This window comes from Manis javanica, chromosome 16, assembly GCF_040802235.1.
Source record: "Manis javanica isolate MJ-LG chromosome 16, MJ_LKY, whole genome shotgun sequence".
Lineage (NCBI taxonomy): Eukaryota > Metazoa > Chordata > Mammalia > Pholidota > Manidae > Manis > Manis javanica.
The window spans coordinates 25,722,393-25,743,653 of NC_133171.1; the positions used below are offsets into that span (position 1 = coordinate 25,722,393).

At 36.7% G+C, this 21,261-nt stretch overlaps 1 protein-coding gene across 46 annotated transcripts in view; it reads right to left on the bottom strand.

Annotated features, from left to right (window-relative positions):
- Nucleotides 1-21,261, bottom strand: part of RIMS1 (regulating synaptic membrane exocytosis 1) — a 411,017-nt gene that overhangs the window by 105,108 nt on the left and 284,648 nt on the right. For 21 of the 46 annotated variants that reach the window (XM_073224834.1, XM_073224844.1, XM_073224842.1 and 18 more), the window contains 8 exons: nt 20,173-20,303; nt 19,447-19,618; nt 19,170-19,323; nt 18,286-18,357; nt 13,794-13,947; nt 12,942-13,067; nt 11,255-11,317; nt 6,925-7,014 (listed from right to left, as the gene is read on the bottom strand). In XM_073224834.1, coding sequence (XP_073080935.1) covers nt 6,925-7,014; nt 11,255-11,317; nt 12,942-13,067; nt 13,794-13,947; nt 18,286-18,357; nt 19,170-19,323; nt 19,447-19,618; nt 20,173-20,303 — 962 coding nt within the window. Of the gene's footprint in view, nt 1-191; nt 276-6,924; nt 7,015-11,254; nt 11,318-12,941; nt 13,068-13,793; nt 13,948-18,285; nt 18,358-19,169; nt 19,324-19,446; nt 19,619-20,172; nt 20,304-21,261 lie in introns of all 46 variants that reach the window. The other 25 variants (XM_073224832.1, XM_073224839.1, XM_073224837.1 and 22 more) reach the window with 3 other exon arrangements.

Here is a 21,261-nt window from a genome sequence, read left to right on the forward strand (position 1 = left end):
ACCTGTACGTGACCCTCACATCAGGAAACGCTCTGAGGGGCTTTATTAGAGGCGCATTTACTGAAGCAATCACAACAGTCCCGGCGCTGCCCCCTGGAAGGCAGAGCCACACCAACGTCTCTCGTTACCCTCTGCTTGGCGGCCTACATGCCTCCGAAGCCACTTGTCTGTGAGGAGTTGTTGACTAGTACCTGTCATTCTCCGGAGACGCATGCTGGATTTGAATCCTGGGGCTAGGAGGTCGTCTCCTATCTAGGGAGGGGGACCATCTACCCCTGTTTGCCCAATGAACGAGACAGGAAAAAACAGGACATTTAGTAACTCCTAAAATAAAAGAACATATGGAACAACAGGACTGGAAAAACACCCCAAGAAGGCAAAGTGTAGATACTCTGCGCCATAGTTTACTCTTCATTTCTACAAGCTTTAGAAAGGTGAATTATAATATAAGAAAACAAAACCTGCAACCTTGTAAGTGATTACAGAATCAATTTATTTGGGAAGATGTCTGAAATCTATTAGGCGTAATTTTGTTCTTTTAAAGTGCACACATATCCACACACACACAAACGTGTGTGACTTTAAGTTTAAAGAGAAGCATCCTTAAGATTGTGCTTTATGTTTGAGTAAAACAGGTTTAAAAAGCTACCAATGCTTACTTGTTACCAGGCCTTGAAATTACTGGATAAAGTGGCATAGACGAGGTGTGTGAATTTAATATAAAGCAGAAACTTAATTTAAGTGGAGGAAATAAAAATGCTTCTTAGGGTGGATACAAGAACATGAAGAAATAATTCATGGGAATGCTACCAGTGAAGCCTTAACAAGCTTGCTTTGGGGAAACTGCAGGGCTATTTACTGAAACGTAAAAATGGTGAGTGAGAAACGGTGATGGATAAAAGTGAGAAAGGAGGATAAATGCCATGGTAAAACAGCATTACCTTTAAAAAATCCTGCCAACCTTTACTTGCAAAAGTACCTCTCGGGTGGTTCAACTGCTATTTTTTATTTCAGGATTTACTTTTTTGTGATTAACAGTTAAATAAAATGTCAAAATTTGGTTCATTCTTTTGATAAACTATCTTAAAAGTATATAAATACAAATTATACACATCCAGCTGAAAACTGAAAAGGAGACAATCAGGGACCGACAGGCCGGATTTGGAAATGTTTATATTACAGGCATGAACATTTTCAGCAGGACGACTTCTTTGGATACTGGCTTCCTCATATGCAACAAAGGGATGACTGGTCTTTATGGACTGATCCAGCTAAGGTTTTATAATCATCAGTCCAGACTAGTCTGGATATTTAAAAAAAAAAAGCGATCTTCTTTGCCATAATAACTTGGCTTACTGGATTTATTAGATATCTGAACCAAAGCAGCAAAGAGCTGTCAACATGTGGCCAAAATATCAGGTCAGCAGGTCCTCGATTCTGAAAGCCTCTCAGAAGCCTGTGCTTAATCAGTCATCCTTAGACGGACTAGGCATGATTCAAGTAGGGCTTTGAGGATGCTGTGAGGCAAATGAAGGTATCTGGGAGCAGCATTTGGGCAGAAGAGAAAACTGTATGACATGTACTCATAAATGTGTTACAGGCTTGTGAAATTAAAGTCACTCTGCATTAATTTTAAATAATTTAACTACTTTAATTATTTAAATGGTCAGTCCAATATGACTGCTCTGCAATGTATCTTTTCACTTTACTGGCTTTTGCTCTGCACATACAGTAAAGTATTTCTAAATTAACCGGAAACATTTATAACGACAGTGCTTTCTATGTTATGTTACACTCAGTCATGTTAAAACTTGTGTTATTTGAAAACACAAAAGTAGACGTGGTATGTGTTCCTGTAAATTAGTAAATAATAGTAACTTGACAGGATTTGAGTAACCTTGCTTCCTGGGGTAAAATTCCAGTCCTTGTGTTTACTTGAACATGAAAATAAAGGAAATGCTATGATTATGAAACATGCAGTGAAAGCTATGGAGGAGAAAAGGGTACATTTAGAAACAAGCAATTCGGATGCAAGCTATTAAATAGTAATTCTTGAGGAAATAGCATAATGCATGTATATCTGTACACTCAAAGTCCTTCTGAATATGCTGATATATGGTACCAATATAAGAAATCTGTTTATTGTTCCCTCACATATTTGATATGATGAAATATCAATTTATACCCAATTTTCATACAAAGAACAGATAGTATATCAGTTTTAATACACATATGTGTGTTCAAAATACTAGTACAATTTGCACGCTTTTAAAATGTGTGCAACTTCTTTTTCTCTACTCACACTGAAGGACCGAAATTAACTCTTTATCCCTCTGTCGTCAAGCCACATATACAGCTTCAACTTCCATTTTCATCTTAGAAACTAACATGGCAAGGTATGTTGCAGTTACTAAGTTGAACGAAACCAGTCCCTTCTTGAGTCTTCTGTCCAACCAGCTTGCTGTGCATTATGCTTGTTAGTTACATTACTAGTACTTTAATATAAGATATTCTAATTTCATTAATGAAGGAACCTCTTGTTGGGAGGCCATCCCTGTAACTCTGCTCAGACTATAAGAAGAAATGTCACTCTTATGGCTATGGGATTGAAATAACAGACTACTAGCTCCTTGCATAAGGGAACTATAATGTTTTCTGTGTTGTTTTGATAGTTACATAAACTATGCATAGCACAAAATAAGTAATGAACTAAGTATTAGTGAATAGTTAAGTAGACAATCGGTTCAGTAAATCTGACTAAGTCTGGGGTGAGTTATTAGCAAGGTTTTAGATTTCAAGTCATAGCTTCTAAGCTTGTTCATTGTATTTATGGTGGTTATAATATTTCCCATCTTTAAGTTCTTGGGTCTCATTCACAATTAGACCCAAATAGGAGAAGAAAATAGGAGGTATTTTTCAAGCCTCCCCAAATCAACCATTTACTAAGTAAAAAAAATTCTATCACAAGAGACGCTAAGGACAAATAGGATTATGAACCCCGCCCTCAAAGAGTACAATGTAGTGGAAGAAACAAACATACGACAAGTTAAACTAGAATGTGCTGTAATAGAAATGCATAAGAGTTTGTGGGCCAAGAAAAAGAAAGTAAATGACCCTGAGTAGCAACAGAAAGGGACATGCGTGTGGAGCAAGTGGGGCAGGCGTGGGTAAGAGAGGTTTCACAAAACATACAGTTATGTGACTGGCATTTTTGAAGAATGAGTGAAAATTTTAAGCAGACAATAAAGGAAGAGGGACATTTTAATTTTTAATGGAAGAGAACTTGAAACACAAACTAGTAAAAACCAGAGTTCATGAGAAAATGAATGGGGCCAAGAATGACAGTGGCACCAGAGAGGGGCTATAATCTGACCCGGCCTGTGCGAGGCGGGGCGCCTGTTGCCTGGCCTCAAGGGAGAATTGGTGGGATTCACCGACTCACTGAATGTGACCGATGAGGTGTTTCCAGTGTATGTGCTTGTTTATGTATCAAAGCAGCCACCCCATAAGAGGACCACTTAGCAAGAGAAACACTTTGCTGTAAGGGGAGATAATGAATTTTATGTAGACATTTTGATGTCCACAGGGTCTGGCAACCATTTAAAAATTCAGGCCCCGAACTCATGGGAAAGATCTGGCCTGGCTAATAGCAGTGGAGTGTTGCCTTCAGAGGAAATTTTTGAGAGAAATATAATTTCAGAGACAATATGGGGGAGGCAAAAGAAAACAGAGGATGGAGCTAGGAAAACATCTCTATGGGGCAGGTTAGGAAGAAGAGACATGTTGTGTCATAACAAAGGCAAAAAAAATCTGCACAGGGTACTTAAGAGAGGGACAAGTGACAGGACGGTCAATGCACAAAGTCGCAAGAAAGAAGATGGAACACCCAAGAAAGGTGACTATTCTCCAGTGAGTCTAAAAATAAATGTTTCTGAACACTTAAGGAATGATCTGTTGTAAAACCTGGGAAAAGAAAGATTAATAGCAGGCCTGCAATTGACTCCTTCCAAATCAGGGAATACGGGGGACCGGGCAACCTCACGCAGAGCCTGACAAAGCTGGAGGAAAAGCCCGACAGTCCGGACCAGACCTCCTTGCAGACATTCAAGGTATTTGCTAGTGAAAAGATAAAGGAGAGCCCTCAGCTACGAGGTGATTTCAGGAGGCTACAACGAGTCTTTCTAGATCTTGTACTGCAAGTAAACCCCAAATGTCTTGATTTATGGGGTGTAACTGGTTGGGCGATGGGATGGCTCCTAAGTGTTTCTGCCGTTTGTGTAATCAACAGATACATAATGGAGACACTCAAACACTGAAATGGCTTTCTTTGCAAATACTGTTTCTATACGTATTGCCCAAAATTCATCTGTTAATGTGTAAACCATCCTGAGAAGGGAGAAAATGTGGAGCTGATGGCTTTTGGCTCCTTCAGGACAAGACGGAATCATGTGTGCTGAGCCTTCCTCTACCTCTGATTTATAAGGGACCTGGGTGTTGGGGATTGAGTCTCTGCTTTCACAATTCCATCCTTTGTAGGAACACAAAATTTCACTTATTTTAAAAGTCAGAGGGGATACTTCAGACAAAGGCATTATATTGGTATACATGTTCATCAAACCGGCTTAGAATCAGCAGATTGTTTAAATTTAATAATTCACAAGGCTGTGGAAATATGCTACTATCTTAAGACTATGAAATCACATTTTTAACAAATTTTCTCTAACACTTTATCTGCTATGTAAGTATTCGACATTAACATAAGAAGCTCTCTGGTCAATCAGAGAGATTAAGTAACGTGGAAAACCCTCTCGGCCTGCCTCCCTCTTCCTGCTCCCGGCACTTCCTGCCTGGGGACCTTGGGGGCTGTTCCACAGAGAACAAAGTCACAGTTCTTGACACTGTGATGATCCGCTTCAAAGCTGCTTTGTACATGGGTGTGCGAAAGGGCGTTGGAGGTCCTTACCCCCTAAACCAATCAGCATCTACAACTTCTTTTATGTAAACTTTTCTCACTTTAGTTTCTTCTTGAAAACAAAGTGGCCCCAATAAATTAAAGATCATTAATAATACTGATCCCTTTTCCCTATTCAATATATAGAGTGGATACAGGTTTTAATCACATGTGTCTTCTGTCAAGGTAAGCTCACTCACTTGGACACCACTGTGACCTGCACAGTAATGGTGGCCAGATCACCTGTCTACAAGGTGGCCGGTTTTAAGGGTATTATCTGAGAGATTAAATTCACTAATGCATAGATTTGTGATCTCTATGGCTTCTGCATAACAAGGGAATGCATGCTAGAGAGACTTCAGCATCGGAAAAAATCTGTGCTGTGCAATGCAGTAGCCACAAGCCACATGTGACTAGTGAGTACCATGAAAAAAAGGAATGTAAAATAGCTACTGGTCTCTACTGATTGTATGTTAAAGTGATACTATTTCATATATATATACATACATTGGACTAAAGTATCAAAATTAATTTCACTTTTTTTAATATGGCAACCAGAAAACTTAAAATTTCACATGTGGCTCACATTGTATGTCTACTAGATAAAACTGATAGAGATGCTAACAGTGTTAGGGTGGTATACTCAGAAGAACCTGCTGACGTGGGTAACTCTATCCTTGTTTTACTAACCAGAAACATATAAGGACATAATAAAAAAAATACATTTTTTTCTTGCTACTTTTATATTTATATTTTTAGGGAGTAATATATAATAAAAGAGAATAATAAAACAGTTCCAACTGTGTTTTTAGAAATGCTTATAGTCATTTCAGCTAAATTTCTATTACAAATATAAAGGCATACAAAATTTAAGTTAGATTCCATTGTTTCCTATTACAAATTCTACAAATATGAAAGAAAACCAAATTAAAGAGTAAAACTTTTCAGTAGAATCTTATGAAGACACTAGAAAATGGGCTGTATACCTATATATATTATTCAATTCCAGAAATAAACATCTCATAAATAAAGAGAATTGGACTAGAAAGATTGCTAAGAAAATCTGTAATCAGCCTCTGAAGAGCAGAAGTGGATTATATTAGCCTGGCTGAACATCTTTCTTCTGGATTTGCAGAAAGGCGGTGCAAATTTCCAGAGAATGGCTTCTAATTGAAAAGAGAATAATTATGACCCAGACTATCAATTATAAGTAAGTTTAATGGACTAGAAAGTTCCACCATAATGAAAAAATTAGCTGCTCACATTTAGGAGACAGGGCAATACATAATCATTTAACATACTTGAATTAAAATCAGAATTATTAATCAATTAATTAAAAGTCTTAAAATTACAATGCATATATATACGTTTATATATATTACGTGTATTTATCTTGGTAAGGTAGAAGAAAATCTGATGAACATAACCATTTTTTGTTGTCAAATATAATTTAATGCAAAACAGAATCTTCATCAAAGAGTAGGTTGATTAAAAATGAACAGAGATGCATAAGGGAAGTATTACCTATCTAAAGAACTTTTGCTTTGCGTTTATGGAAGATTATCGCTAAGCCTACAAACACTATTTATCAGTGGAACTAACAGGAAAGCGATGTTCCCCTCCGGAGACCTCGCTGGGCCTTATAACATTATCAGCATACTGAAGGCTCCCTGAGTAGCGTGGAAATAAAACGACGGAATAGCAACAAAAGGGACAAGCAGCAGCCAGAAGCAGTTACAAATTACATCAACTATTTGCAACAACACTCAGGGAAATATGTGTATGTGTGCCCTTGGGTTCATCCACATACACACATCTCTGCAGAGACATGTCCTATAGGAAGGGGGGATGTAGACAGCGAAGTGAACATGAATGAAGACACCTGTGAGGTTCACATGAAACAAAGTAAAGTAACTGAAAAAAAAAATCACTAGTACCGATGATAGGAAATTAAGAAAGTCTTTATTTTATACCTTTCTCGTTCTGGTGAATGCAAACTAGCATCTGGTCTCAAGCAGTTGGTACTAGCGCTCCTAGCCCTGCCGAGGGGGGGCTGCAGCTCACTAGTGCCAGAGCATTGCATCCAGTGGTAGAAGAGAAAGACAGGAAAACAGAGAGAGGAAGACCACGTTAGAGAGTAAAGCATAAAATAATGTTCTCTTTACATAAAACACAGAATCACTGTGATTCAGTTCATAAGGGTGTGAGAGAGCTGACAGGATGGCGGTGCAAATTTTGTTTAGAAAATGAAACTAAACAAACATTATGCTGGAATTGCTTTGCATAATTTTCTAAGAAGGGTCTCGGACTGAGAAAATGAGACTAAATCACACCTACTTATGAAAAAACTGGATACAGAAAAGCACTAAAACAAAATGGCTAGAACTTCATTACCAAGAACGATGCCACGCAAAACAAAATGAAGGACATTGGAGGAGGAAACTCTTGCAGCTCAGCTGTTCTGCTCCATGACACCAGACACGGGAAGCAGAAGGTATGACCTCCAAATGTTCCTCCCTCACCGGTATTTCATCAGGAACCCCAATACTCTTGAGTTTAAGCACTAAGGACAAGGGGCAGGTCCTCTCTAGTCACTGCTTTGGTTTGAGTATGTGCAGGCAGAATTGAGCTTCACATATTAAAATTATCCAAAAATAAAATAAAATTAGTTATAATTAAAATCAGCAAGTAAAACAGTAAAATAAAACAAAACAGTAAAACAAGTAAAACAAATGACAAAGAAGGCGACCAGAACTCTCATATTTGAGTAGATTTCATTTAGAGAAATATTCTAGAATGAAAGGTTTATAATTAAAATTATTTTTAGGTATCATTAATTTAATGTTTCTCTGTATATAATTAATTTTAAGAGAAAATCTTAATGCTTTATTAGAATGTAAACCTGCTATTTTTAGTAGGCAAAGGATATGGGGTTAGTTTATACCTGAGACTCACTGTTAGGATTTTTACCTGTAAATACACCAGTGAGAACTGTTCTCTAATAAAGGCATCTTGGGTGGCAATGTTGTATAGTGCCTAACAAGGTGTCTGGGACATGGCAACACAAACACGCAGGAAACAGAAAAATACACATAAAGTAAATTTTGCTAGATTTGAAAAAAGTAAGATACCACAAACATGGGTGGATCTTTTGTCTTTTCTCAGAATAATTATTTAAGGGTTAGATTAGAATTATAAAAACAAGGCATCACAGATACCTGTCTTTGTAATTAAAGACTCAAAATTATAATTTGTCTTAATTTGAAAGATATCTGCTGACTAAACTGTATGAACTAACCCATATTTAAATTTACTGTTTCATCCCTGATTAAGTATTATAACTACTTCTATGGAAGTAAACAACTCATATCTAAAAATATTAACCAAATAATTCATGTCATTTGGGAATTAAATAAATACGACCGAAAGAGTTACTATTCTAGTAAGAAGCAAAGCGTTGACGAGGGGCACGGGGGTGAGGCTGGTCGCGGTACTGGACTGCGGGGACAAGGAGAGGGCAGGAAGGCCGCCGCGGGGCGAGCTCTTCTCCTTTCCAGCTTCTGGGTCCAACACCAGCCACAGCTGGAATTTATCCCTGGCAACTGAGTGACATGGGCCTTGGAGACAAACTAGAAGATGAATTCTGATTTGTCAAAAAATGGAAGAAAAAAGGCCCAACTTTATCTGAATTCCTTGAAGATCTATGAGGGCTTCTGGACTGTATACCAGCAAGGGCAAACTAGGTCCAGTTGATTAATTAACTTTTGGTAATTAATAATGCTTCTACAAATTTAATTACCGATTATGAAAGTCCATCAACAATTTTGGCTTGCATTAGAGTATGATACGCAAGGAAGGGAATAACCATGTGCTGAGGACATAATAAACATCAGACCCCACACTGTTCACTCACCTTTATACTGATGGTTGAATCAAAGGAAATCCCTTAAAGCTTCAGTTTAAAAATGTATTCAATACTGTATTTGAGCACGAAACCTGAGGACAGATTTCACTGAAACTAGGATTCTGCCTGCTTTACAGACAAAAGAGTCCTTTTTTCAACTCCTAACCTTAGGCAAATATCTTTGGAAACAGGTTGCCATATAACTTTTCTAAGCATTGGGTCAAAAATGATTTTTTTCCCTAGGAACACACTAGCGTGGGTGGGCACAGAATGGAAAACAGCATCACGTTTGCCGTGCGGCGGCCTGAATTTCCAGCTTGGCTTTGCCACTTACTGGCTGTGAACCTCGGTAACTCCAGTAAGTCATTAAGCCTTTTTCTACATTTATCTAGTGGGCAAAGTAACATCTGCTGAGCAGGGCACCGTGAGAAGTGAATGAGAACAGACACAGAGTGTTCAGGACACAGCACGGCAGCTACAGCACTTCCTGAACAACATTACCTTCTCAGGTCATGTTTTATGAAAGAAGGGTTTGATGGTTAAATAATCTGTGGGAAAATGTATTAAACAATAGGAGGCATATTTTATTACTATATGACTTGAACATGCTGTGCATATGAAATCTCCAGGGAGGGGCCACAATCTGCAGCTCCCCAAACCTGTCCGACTCACAAATCCCACTGCCCGGCACCGACTCCGCAGAACATATTTTTGGTGAAACCAGCTTAGTGGGAACATCATTAGGTCTGACTTTGAATCCATGCTCTGTTACTTATCAAATTAAACTTTCTTAGTAACTTTCCTCATCTGTAAAATGAAGGTAACATTCATATCATATAATTACTGTCAAGAAATTGAGATAAAGTGCATTAAATACTTAACACTGTGCTGCTCAATGAATGTTATTTTCCTTGTTTGCTGGAAAGAAGTACCTCAAATTTTATGCTTAAAATTCCTAAGTGATATGATATGCTATAATTTGAAGATAAGATTGTACAAAATGACGAAACTACTATTACATCACATTTTGCATATCCTGATATTTCACTTTTAGAGGGACAAACAAGGGAAAAATACAGTTAGCTGTTCTGTTTAGCTTACTGGGGTATGAGAGAAATGGCCCCGCTTCGGGCTCCAGGCACACACCAGGTGCCCTAAAGTTGGGTTTGTTTTCTTTTTTACATCAACAGGAGCATGAGGAAATGTTCTGAATTTGTAAACAAATCATTCCTATTAACAAACTATTTGTCAAGAAGAACAACTAATGGTTAAGTCTGGACAGCTGAGCATTAGTTAATTTTTACACTGATTATTTTTTCCCTGGTTCCCAAGCAAAACTACTGTTTCCTCATTTCTCCTATGGCAGGATAAGCAAACATGGCAGTAGTTATCAATATGAGAATTTTATACATAAAAAAGTTGAAACAACTTTTGCTAGCATGGTCATGTTTGCAGTACTGAGTAGAACCACATGTTCCACGTACACACAATAAATTCTCCCAGTGTCCTGGCATTGCAGGTATCCTACTTATAACTCTTTCCTTCCCTTCCTACTTCCTTTTTATTGGCCAAAATATTCCAAAGAGTTTGCATGTTGGCTTGTTCCACTGACTTACTACTTAGTTCCTTACCTTCTATTAACTCCCAGTTGACATTTACGGACTATATTCTACAAGTACCCGTAAGAGGATTTATCTTGGATGTGAAATCCAAGATGTCATGAGATAAAAATAAAGTACCAGGTTCTAAGCTCCAGTTTACAGGAGAATATTAAGTCTCCTTTTCTTCTCAGCTGTAAAGAGGCATCATACCATCCCAGCCTTTATAGGCAAGTTTGTGCTGCAGCATTTCTGAACCAGTGTGGGGATGAGGGGAGGGAGGGCTCAGAAGCTAACAGGTCAAATATCCTCAGCCTTTAAAAACAAACTGGTCAAGATTTTATTAAAACCAAAAAGAATATAAATGACAATAGATTCCAAAAGGAAACGAAGCAGGCTAAAACAAGAAAACTTACTGTCATGCAAACAACAATACTGCCGTGCACAGAAGGTCAGACCTCTGGTGACTAGACAAGTGGGGACGGCTCACGGTGAGCATTTAGAAATTTAATTCCAGAACCTGGTTCCTCAGTTTGGGGAACGTTTATAAACAGTTCCACAGAGGCTCGTCAGTCTCTGGATTTTTGAGGAGGCAAATAGAAAAGCAGCATGCCTGGTCAGAATCAAAATATATTTGGAAACTTTTTCACAACCTCCATATAAAATAAAACGAATTTTGAATACTCAGGAAATTAATTTCACATATTTTAGTGACAGCGTTCAGGGAGAGATGAAAGAATAGCAGAATGGAGAGAGAGGCGTCGCATGCGGGCAGCGCCACCGAATCCCCGGATTCGTTACCTGGCGGTATGCAGGCATTCCGCGCTCCGGCCTCGCTTTGCTCTGGGCAGCATGAGAAGCTCACTGCACAGCAGGGCGGGTGGCGAGCGAGACGCATGGGTCATGGGGCATTAATGACACGGGTTACGCCAATGGGGTGCCGATGAGGACATGAAAGGGAAGAAACCAGGTTGTCTGCACTAGCATATTTGCTTGAGAAGTTAAACAAAAATAAACATGACAGCATTTTTAAAAACTTAACCAATAAAGTATGGATATTACAGTCAAAGTCCTAGCTGTTGCTGATTTGCTTTTGTATTTCAAAGTGATTTTACAAAATATTGTAACAAAAACTAAACTGAACCTTCCTCAAATAAGATGAAGAAATCTACTTCCAATTCTAGACACTTGGGTATTTTAAAAACTTTTGAAAGGCCTATACATTGGGCCTTCCTGATTCTAATGGGATCCCTAAAAATACTTATTTCGTTTAAATGACTTAAAGCATGATAGTTTTCTTGGCTTTTCTAGACATGAAAAATGCAAAATCACATGTTTCTTAACCAACTGAGAAAATATTTAATTAGGATTGTTTTATTTTTTTTTAAATTTATGCTTGTTCTACATTGAAATTAATTACACTCTTTGAAATGCCCTGGTTAAGAAGCCTCCTTCTCCCTCCTCATCTGAATTCACGGTGGCCCCAGGGAATGTCGGCCAAGCCACCCTTACTCAACTCGACTCAGGCTGAGCAGGGTGGGATTCTAGCCCTCGGAGTTCCTGTCCCAGCATCCGGCAGGACGCCATTCTCTTGAAGGCATGGGGCACTTCCCGCGGCAGGATGACAGCCAGGGAGGTAACAGGCTCTACCTCCGGTCTGTGTCCTTGGTTACACGGCAACAACCAAACACTCAGCACAGCACCACTAGCATTTCTCTATGAACGTTCCTCCGCTTCAGAACGCCAGAAGAAAATAGTCAACAGGGTGGGTATTGCAAAACCTGAAATCAGATCCTGAGCTTGTGGTCGGGCATATTACACAGGTGTGAGGTTATTAGTTTGAGAAGAAAGTCTGTGGGCATGTAAAATAACTGAGTCATAATGTAGATTTTTAGTGATTGTGTCCAGGAAATATTTCTTCATGAGAGAGAATCCATCACAATACTTTTGTACTTTCTGTATAGACATTTTATGGAAATACATTTTATGAAAAGTAGGTATGTAAAAATATTATTATATAAGTTTTCATAGAACTGTAATATTAACTATCTTACAGATGACCCATATCCAAAAATTTTAATAACATAAAAAAACCCATAGTTTTATAATTACATAATAACATCCCAAAGACTATAACCCACAAAATATAAAATATTAGACAACTGCTTCTGTAGATTCCCTTCTAAAATTTAGGTTATTATCTAAGACAACAATCAGCTGTACATGGCTGGTTGGACATAGCTAATGGCTAAACATACATTTTGATCTTACCGAAAAAAAATGCACATATCATGACAATATAATGTTAGCCATATATTTCCTGGAGTTGCATTTCTATTAGAATTTCTTAGGCGTTGTCCTTGAGAGAAGTTCAGTTTTAAGCAATGAAATGCTCTTGCTTTCTATGTACTATGCCCAAATATCTATCATATGCTAAAACAGAGCAAAGAAAAATTTATAATGTGGAGATCATAATTTGAACAAATACCTGTCTTGTTCTGATAAATACTGACTATCCACATCTCTGGATCTGTGATCAGCTGGACTTCGGGAGGCATCATGATGTCTGGTTGGAGAACGTGATCTTCTTGTTGGATGAATTTCATCTAAACTCCTGAAATGATACAAAAATTCTTGAGTATCCAAGAGGATGATCTTCCCAAATCAGTCAGACAGATAAACAGGGAAGAACTGACCACAACTGGCAAACAACTGACATGCTTTGAAAAGCGTTGGCATCAAAACCAAAAACCTATTTGATCAATGGATTAAAAGTATTTACTCTGAGTAGTTTATCTATGCTGTATTTCTCCAACCTTCTATTGCACCTCTGGCATAATTTTCATCTGGATACTTAATTAGAACTCTAGAAGTACATTTCAGGTAAGATGACTATGACTTCCGTTTTATAGACTATTACTTGTGCTTTACTTTTCATGCATTTAAAGTGCTTCAAAGAGACAATCCTCAATTTCTGGAGAGTGCATTTCTCCTCTTCACCTTATTCTCCCTCCCACATATCTCCACAGGTCTGCTTCCTTCCCATACACTTTCTCCTGACAGGAGAGAAACCTGGCAAACACAATACTGTACAGTTATTCAAAAAATGTGGCTGGGACAGAAACTTCTTACACTCCCTTGGAAATTTCTTGCAATTAAAGAACAGAAGTTCTGTGAGTTGGCTAATGAGTTAAAAAAGCATTTTGCCTACAAATGATTCTGAAGAAAATAACTTGATTGACCAAACCATTATTTCATTTGTTAAGAGTCTTGTGGCAGTTTATACTGTATTAGAATAAAAAAGTACTGTCAGGGCCACAAAGCACATTTCAGAACCTACCGCTGCAATGGCACATTTGGTAAACGTGAACGCGGCCGCCCCTGATCATCGCCGCGATGAGGAGAGACTGACCGCGAGCGCTGGTGAGTTGTTCTCGGCTGCTCTGGCACAGTTAGTGTCGTGGGTTTACTTTCTCTTACGCTAGACCTAAAACCTACCGGCAAGAGCACATGCAAAAAAACAGTCACTATTCTTTCATAATGTAAAGGATCACGTGAAGATACCAAATTTCATCTAAATCAGCCACTGACCTATTAAATAAGATAATGGCATGCAATCAGTATTATTAGCTTTATCTCCAAAACTATGAGGCATACGTACAGCATGTAACACATACATGCATAGGAACAGGTCACAGTTTAACTCAAAGGTACCATGGGGATGCTGAATGAATATGACAGCTGATGCCTCAGATATTAGCATGAGTTGGCATATTATTTTAATTTAAGGAATGAATGAGCTAGTGATTTTTCAGCAATACAAATCAAGCACTTGGTTGACAGTGACCTATAAGTAATATATACAAGCCAATGCTTACAAATTTGGTGTTTCTTTAAATGTTATTTGAATTTTTCATCCAAATGATAAATTATTTCAGTTGAATTTCAGATAGCTTTGCTAATAAAATGAAAATGATGTGCCAATCTTAATTAGCAAAGAAGAATAGATCTCCACTATTACAAATACTGAGAATTTTGCAAACCACAGATAATATTGCAACTTTCACATGAAAATAATGTATAGGTCAAGATCACTGTGGTAATAAATGCAGGGAAAATTAACCCTCTGCAAGGAACAACCATCAAATCTACCTCAGACATCTGAAACTAGCCCACAAATTTGTCAGTAACATAACTAACACAGTTAACATAATTGCAACTAAAAATAAATGCTAGAAGTCATTCTCCCAAGAAGCAAAAAAGGTTTACATCGTCTCTGATTTAGTTAACAGACAACAGTAATCTCAAATACATAGTAACAATTTAATTACAATTTTTCACAAGGGTCCTTGGTTGCTATTATTGCACGGAAATAAAGTTATGTGGCCAAATGTATATTTACAACTACATGAAATGAAATTGAACCATTAAAACATTAAATGTAAGTGGGCAGCTTGAATGGTTGTTCACTTATTAACTTGATAACTCCCACATTGTTTTAAAAAATATGCCATGAAACATCCTTATTAAAGGCAGACTAAAATACCCCAAAATTTTGTGTGACCTTGGAACTAAGCTTAGAGTAGAAGGAAAGTCTTTAAACATTTCATAAAGGGCAGTTTGACCATATTGAGACCAAAGACCCTCAAACACTTTGTCACTCTAAGAACATCAGTAAAATGACCAAGTAATATAGCTATAAATATTACAATTTATAATTTCATATACTTTCATTTATAAGCTACTATTCTGAGTTTCACATAGAAAAGTTTCTTTGCTGTTGTTCAGATCTATCAAGTGTAGTATGGAGTCTAGAAAGAGACCAACTAAATTTCCATGTTTTTTATTTCACAGTTCATTATAAAAAATGGGGGCTATGTTTAAAGATAACTAATCCCAAGGCCTGAATTACTTAAGTATTTTAAATTACCATTTGGTATCATTTGATAACATTTGGTATCAATCATACAATAATTAAGGAAAATTAATATTGAATTGGGAGCATCATTACAAGATACCAATGAATATTCAAGGTATATAAATAAAACTTTCAGATTTGGTATAATTAATTATTATGCAATAACTTTTAGAGAATTTAGGCAGCTTGCTGTTAAAAGGGTATAATTAATTTTTTTCATGGGTTCATTGTATTTATGTAGAAATTAACTTTTTTTTCTATCCTAATATGCATTCATATTTCTGTGTCTTCTTAACAAAGTAATTTGGTTTTCTTCTTATTATGTTTATTTTTGACAACTTGTATTCTATGATAAAGGTGGGAGGGAATTGCTATTCCACGTTCATTTCAATGTTTCAGTTGGCTCAAAGCCAATAGTTAGTTGTTGTTGTTTTTTCATTTACTGAATTAGAAGTAATGCTCTGAAAAGCTGAGGTTGTCAGGTGCCTGGCCTCAGAGGAAGGCATTCTGTATATGGCTGCTTTCATTCTTCTTAGCAGTCAAAAGTATTAATCATAAATACCAATAAGGTTATGAATACCATAAAGTTAACAAGTTGTAGCTCAGAAGTTATCAACTTTCTCTGGAAAAAGGTATTACATCAAATCAGAGCACAGAACTCTCGTTCTAGAAAAGCAGTTATTAGAACAAACGTTTAGGGTCAGTTGTGCTAAACAGCTAAGCAAAGCTTTTGAACTTCTTCAGGAAACAAACAGCCAGGAATTTCACTGAGTGCGTTCAAGGTGTGTATAACCGGTGTCTATACTGAAAATTTCTCTTCGTATTGGATGCTAAGAAATGTAGAAGCAAATTTGTAATCATCCTCCAAAGTATATAGGACATAATAAACAATGTGCTTGTTTATTAACTTATCCCCTCATTTTATTTTAGCGTCTTGACCTTATTTTACCAATGCCTCATCTTTCCTCTTTATGTCAAGTGTATTGTATTTTACTGTGTGACTTGCCATGTTATATTTTTCCACACATATTTATCTTTGGAAGCTACCATATATTTTAGATTAATGAAGAGCATACCTGACAAAATAAATAAATTACTTATTTCCTCCATTATTAAGAGAGCTCTGCAACAAAATATTACTTATGGGTTATATAATTTCATGGTTATATTCTATTAAAAGTTTGCCTCATGACATTTTAAATGCTAACTGAGCATTATTTTAAATGACAATTTAGATACTGCTTATTTATGTTTGCAAACACAACGGTCTGGTGTATTTCAGTATGGTATGCAGCTATAGTTAGAATTCACTGTTTTCTCTGCTTGTGTTCAAGTACTAATCCCATCTGCAGTGGGTCCCGTAGCTCCTAGTTTGGCTGTCTTCACATGATCTCCAGGAAAAGAGGAGAAACTCACCATTTCAGTGAATATTTATTGAATTAGCCATTGGTTCATTCATTCACTATCATGCCTCCTCATAAAAAAAGGAAATTTTAGGTAAATGAAATGTGAGAACCACACACAGAAGTCAATTCTATATAGATGAGCTGGTAACGACAACATTAAGACTGATTAACAACCCGAATTCTTGTTAGAAAAGTTTGATGAGTTTCCTACAAGGAATTGTGTGATTCGTATTTAAATATGCCAACAGATTTAATGCACAATCACTTTCCCCTTTCAATTTCATTTAAAAAATTCTACTAAATTTTGCATGAAAGTTTCTTTGAAGAATGTGTCTATTATGATCCTTTTAGAAATTAAACAGAAAAAAATCTGAAATGTTATTCAGTATTATCTACTATTATTTAAAACTTTCACTTGATGATCTGATATCAAAGACTAATATCTAGTATGTACATATGCACAGCACCAGGTTTATTGTTTTTAAGAATATTTGCTACTTTCATACAGTGATTAATACTATAATTTTCTCTGAATTATAGGAAGCAAATTAAAATTAATTTTAGAGAACCTGTAATAGTTTTCTCCTATTTTAATGAAGTTAATCTCCAAATTGTGAACTTAGTTGCGTGTGATCTATTGGTTTTATTAGAATCACTGCCCTCAAATGAAGAGTATTCTCGTCTGAGAAATTACTGAAATTAAGGGACATGTGGCAACAGTGTCCTAATGAAAGGCCTTTAATAACTCATTTATAGGTCCTGAGATCTTATCTTTAATTTCTTATAATTTGATATTTCCTTATCTTTATTAGTAAATCAGGGGAACAGTATCAGATTAGTCCCAAGAAAGTTAAGTCTTTACTAGTTTTACTCACTTTCTGGCAAGAATTGGATGAGAAACAGATCTGAACCGTGCAAAGTCACAGAGGTTTTACTAACTTACACAATGAAAAAAAAGATGCTGACTTAAAATGAATATTGAGTCTTCCTAAAGCACTTCCTTACTTTAAAACACAGACATTCCAGGTAGACTCAGTGGTGAACACGTGACAAAAGCATTAAGAGTGAAGCCATACCACAGGCAACGTTAAGCCCTGCCATGCAGTTTATTCCATGGAAGGCTCCATTATTTTCAGAAACAGAGGAAGGAAAATCAGAGCTACACAATATAAAACATAGGAGAATGGAATTTTTATTTAAGAAAATCAACCATATCCTTTCAACATGACATTCATGTTTTCACTTATGCTCAGAGCATCGAGAAGTAATGATGGCAGCCCAGCTGGTCACGCTCCTGAGGAAGAACTGACCAAAGTAAGTGGGATGTTAGTGGAGAGTCACTCAGCCACTTTAAACTTTCTCAATAATTTAGAACACAAGTCACCATGGAATAATGTCACACCGACTTCTCTGCTGTAAAGCCGTGTTCAGTCCCCAAAGAAGTCTGGAAACGGACAGTGAAAAAACGCAGAGGCTCCGAGGAGCAGGCCTTGCTCTTCCCCACGCACCTGGAGGGACGACCCCAATGCCGTCGTCGACTTCGTAATCTGAGATGTCGCTGTCACTGATGCGCTGAGACCCTGCACGACAGGAAGCAAACAGACACCTCTGGGTCTTGTGGTTTATGAAATGTAAAGGACACAGTCAGAATTTTTTTAAAGAAATAGCTAATTATATTACTGCTAAACACTTCTTAACAAGAATAATACGAAGTTACCCCTGAGCTGATTCTTAAAGAAATGTATGCTCTCCAAGGACATCTTTTTCTCAGTATTTCCTCCTTATAATCACTTAAAACATATAAAAGGAAAGGAACTTTGCAGAGTAAGATTTTTATTTTTCAAATTATTCTTTAATTAAAGTGTTATACTAAAAGCCTATAGAAAAAGGTACACACAGTTTTCTACCAAATTAAGTGCCCTCCTCTGTAGTTGAGAGGATAGGGCTGAGGAGAAAGGGTCAAAGAGAACTTCGTGGCTGCAGCTCTATTGATCTCATACAACTGAAAGGGCATTAGTGCCCTCATAACATATTTATGTTTAGCTTCAAAATTAGCCATTATTCTGCATTAAACATTAATTTTAAGGAAATGATTGATCAGAGAAGCACTAACATGAAATATTAAATTATATGAAGAAAACAATTTGGTTCCAGATTACCAAAATGAAGCTTCTACATTTCACTCGTTCCGTTAGAGATATAGTCAAAACTCAAAATGTAATGGGTATGTACAGAAAAAAAATACTAGTTTTCCTAAGTCTCCCTTTACAAGATGAAGAATTTGCCAGTATTTTAGTGTCAATAAACATTTGAAAAATGGCTTGCATGTGCATCTCTAAGCATATCATTAAAACATAATTCGTTCGGGCAACTAAAAAGACCTTTAACCTACTTTGCAGTTTTTTGCTAGAGCTTTCTGCACGGATGTGTCGCCTTGGCATGAAAGGTGATGGCTGTGGCAGAGGTAGTGAAGATTCATCGTGCGTCTGAAGTTTATACCAATGTGGTTCATCATCTAGAAGGGCCGTCTCCAGTTCTATGAGGATCTGGAAGGTCAGTTCTCCCGTTAGAACCAAGCACCTTTCCCAAAGCTTAATAGAGAAGCAATCATAATACATATCACAGGGGCTTCAGCAGGCATCTGACTTGATCTTTGCGATATACATCACCTCTCCGAGAAATTCACTCTCCTCTCCTTGCGCTCTTGGTTGGTCCCACACAGTTATTTCTAACATTCGTTCTCTAAAATCTCTACGATGCACATGTGAATAGACAAAAGTTTGATTCCATTTCGGTTCTAGTACTTTCTTTACTGTTTTGGTCCTCCTTTTACTTTTATCACTGAAAAATAAGTACGTTTTGTAAATGAAAAAGCAAAGAGAAGTATATGCTGCCATCTACTGTAGTTACATGGAATACTGCTATTGGGATGTTAATTTTTAATTCATAACTTCATAGAAAAGTCTAAAAAGAATAAAGCTTAATGCTATTTTAACTTTGCAATGTTAGCAGTAATTATGATTATAGGCACACACAAAAAGGTACATTCTAAGTGATACATAGTTATGAAAGACTAATACATGTATAAACAAGGTAATGAAAAATTTAAAAATTAGCAGATTATTTTTTAAAAATACAAGGTTGAAGAACTTTTTTTTCAGGGATGTATAGTCTATTCCCTCAGAGAATTATCTGTTATATTTTAAAACTCTACCACAGGTATATGCATATGTCCAAACACATCAAAATATGTATAAATAGGTGCAATTTTTGGCATATCAATTTCACCTCAATAAAGCTTTAAAAAATAAATAAAACTATATCCCAGGAGAGGAAATTATGCCTTTTCCATTAGTAAAGATTTCTGCATATTTTTTTCTAAAATCATTCACTACCTTCTATCTGGAAGAAAATACATTTTCACATAGGGATTCCTGGGACGCCCATCTCCCCTAGGGGGTAGATCTGTTGCTTGCAGAACATTTACAATGAGCTGGTGTCCCACTTTATCATACCACAACTTCACCTAAGAGCAATGAAGAAAGGTAAGATTTGTAAAAATCATGAGGCATTATAATTTTACCCCAAAACCCTAAAATTATATTTGAAGAAAGAAAATTCAAATTGCAATACAACTGAATTATAGGTATTGTCTGAAAAGAATACCAATTTGAAAGCATAATCACTTCGAACTTGACTCTTCATGCACATTAAACATGACTTACCATTGGTAGACCTACAGCGTCATACTCTCTTATATCATACTATGAAAATACAATTATCAAAATTTTATAAAAACTAAGGAGAGAAGGGGTTAACAAAATACTTATCTTTGTTTTTAAATGCAAACACTAGTATTTGGTGATATAAGTGTCTTAATATTCTGGTGTACCACCTGTGTTGCATGGCACTATATGGACTTGAAATAAAATGGAGTTTGATGGTAGAACATAATACCAGCGATTTGGAAACGATCAGGAAACTCATTTACTGTGGGCCTACTTCACACCACATACAAGCTGTTTTCTTTTCTCATTTAATTTCTACACTTAATTTATTACAGGTTAATTTTCATGAGAGGAGGGGAAATGAACAAAGGAAGGTGTAAGACATAAACGTACCTTCAAACTAAGTGGGGGCCAAACTATATCCTACTAAGATTTCATGATAGATTGAATAAGGAAAAATGGGAAAATGGCACACTGAAACACTATCGTCAAACCCTTAAGAACCAGGACTTGACTAGTCAATACAGTATCTGCACTGGCAGTGGACAATGTGAATTTATTTTTTATTTAAAAGTTAGTTTGGGTTTTATGGTTAAGAACTATGAGCATACATTGTTTAATGGGGACATAAAGGAGCACATTTACGAGTCATTATGAGAAGATAAGCTAATGTAATATGAGATTGCTCTTTTCCAGTGAGGGGCAGATTAAGCATTCTAACCTGAATCTGCATGAATCCATATCTCTTGTTCCCAG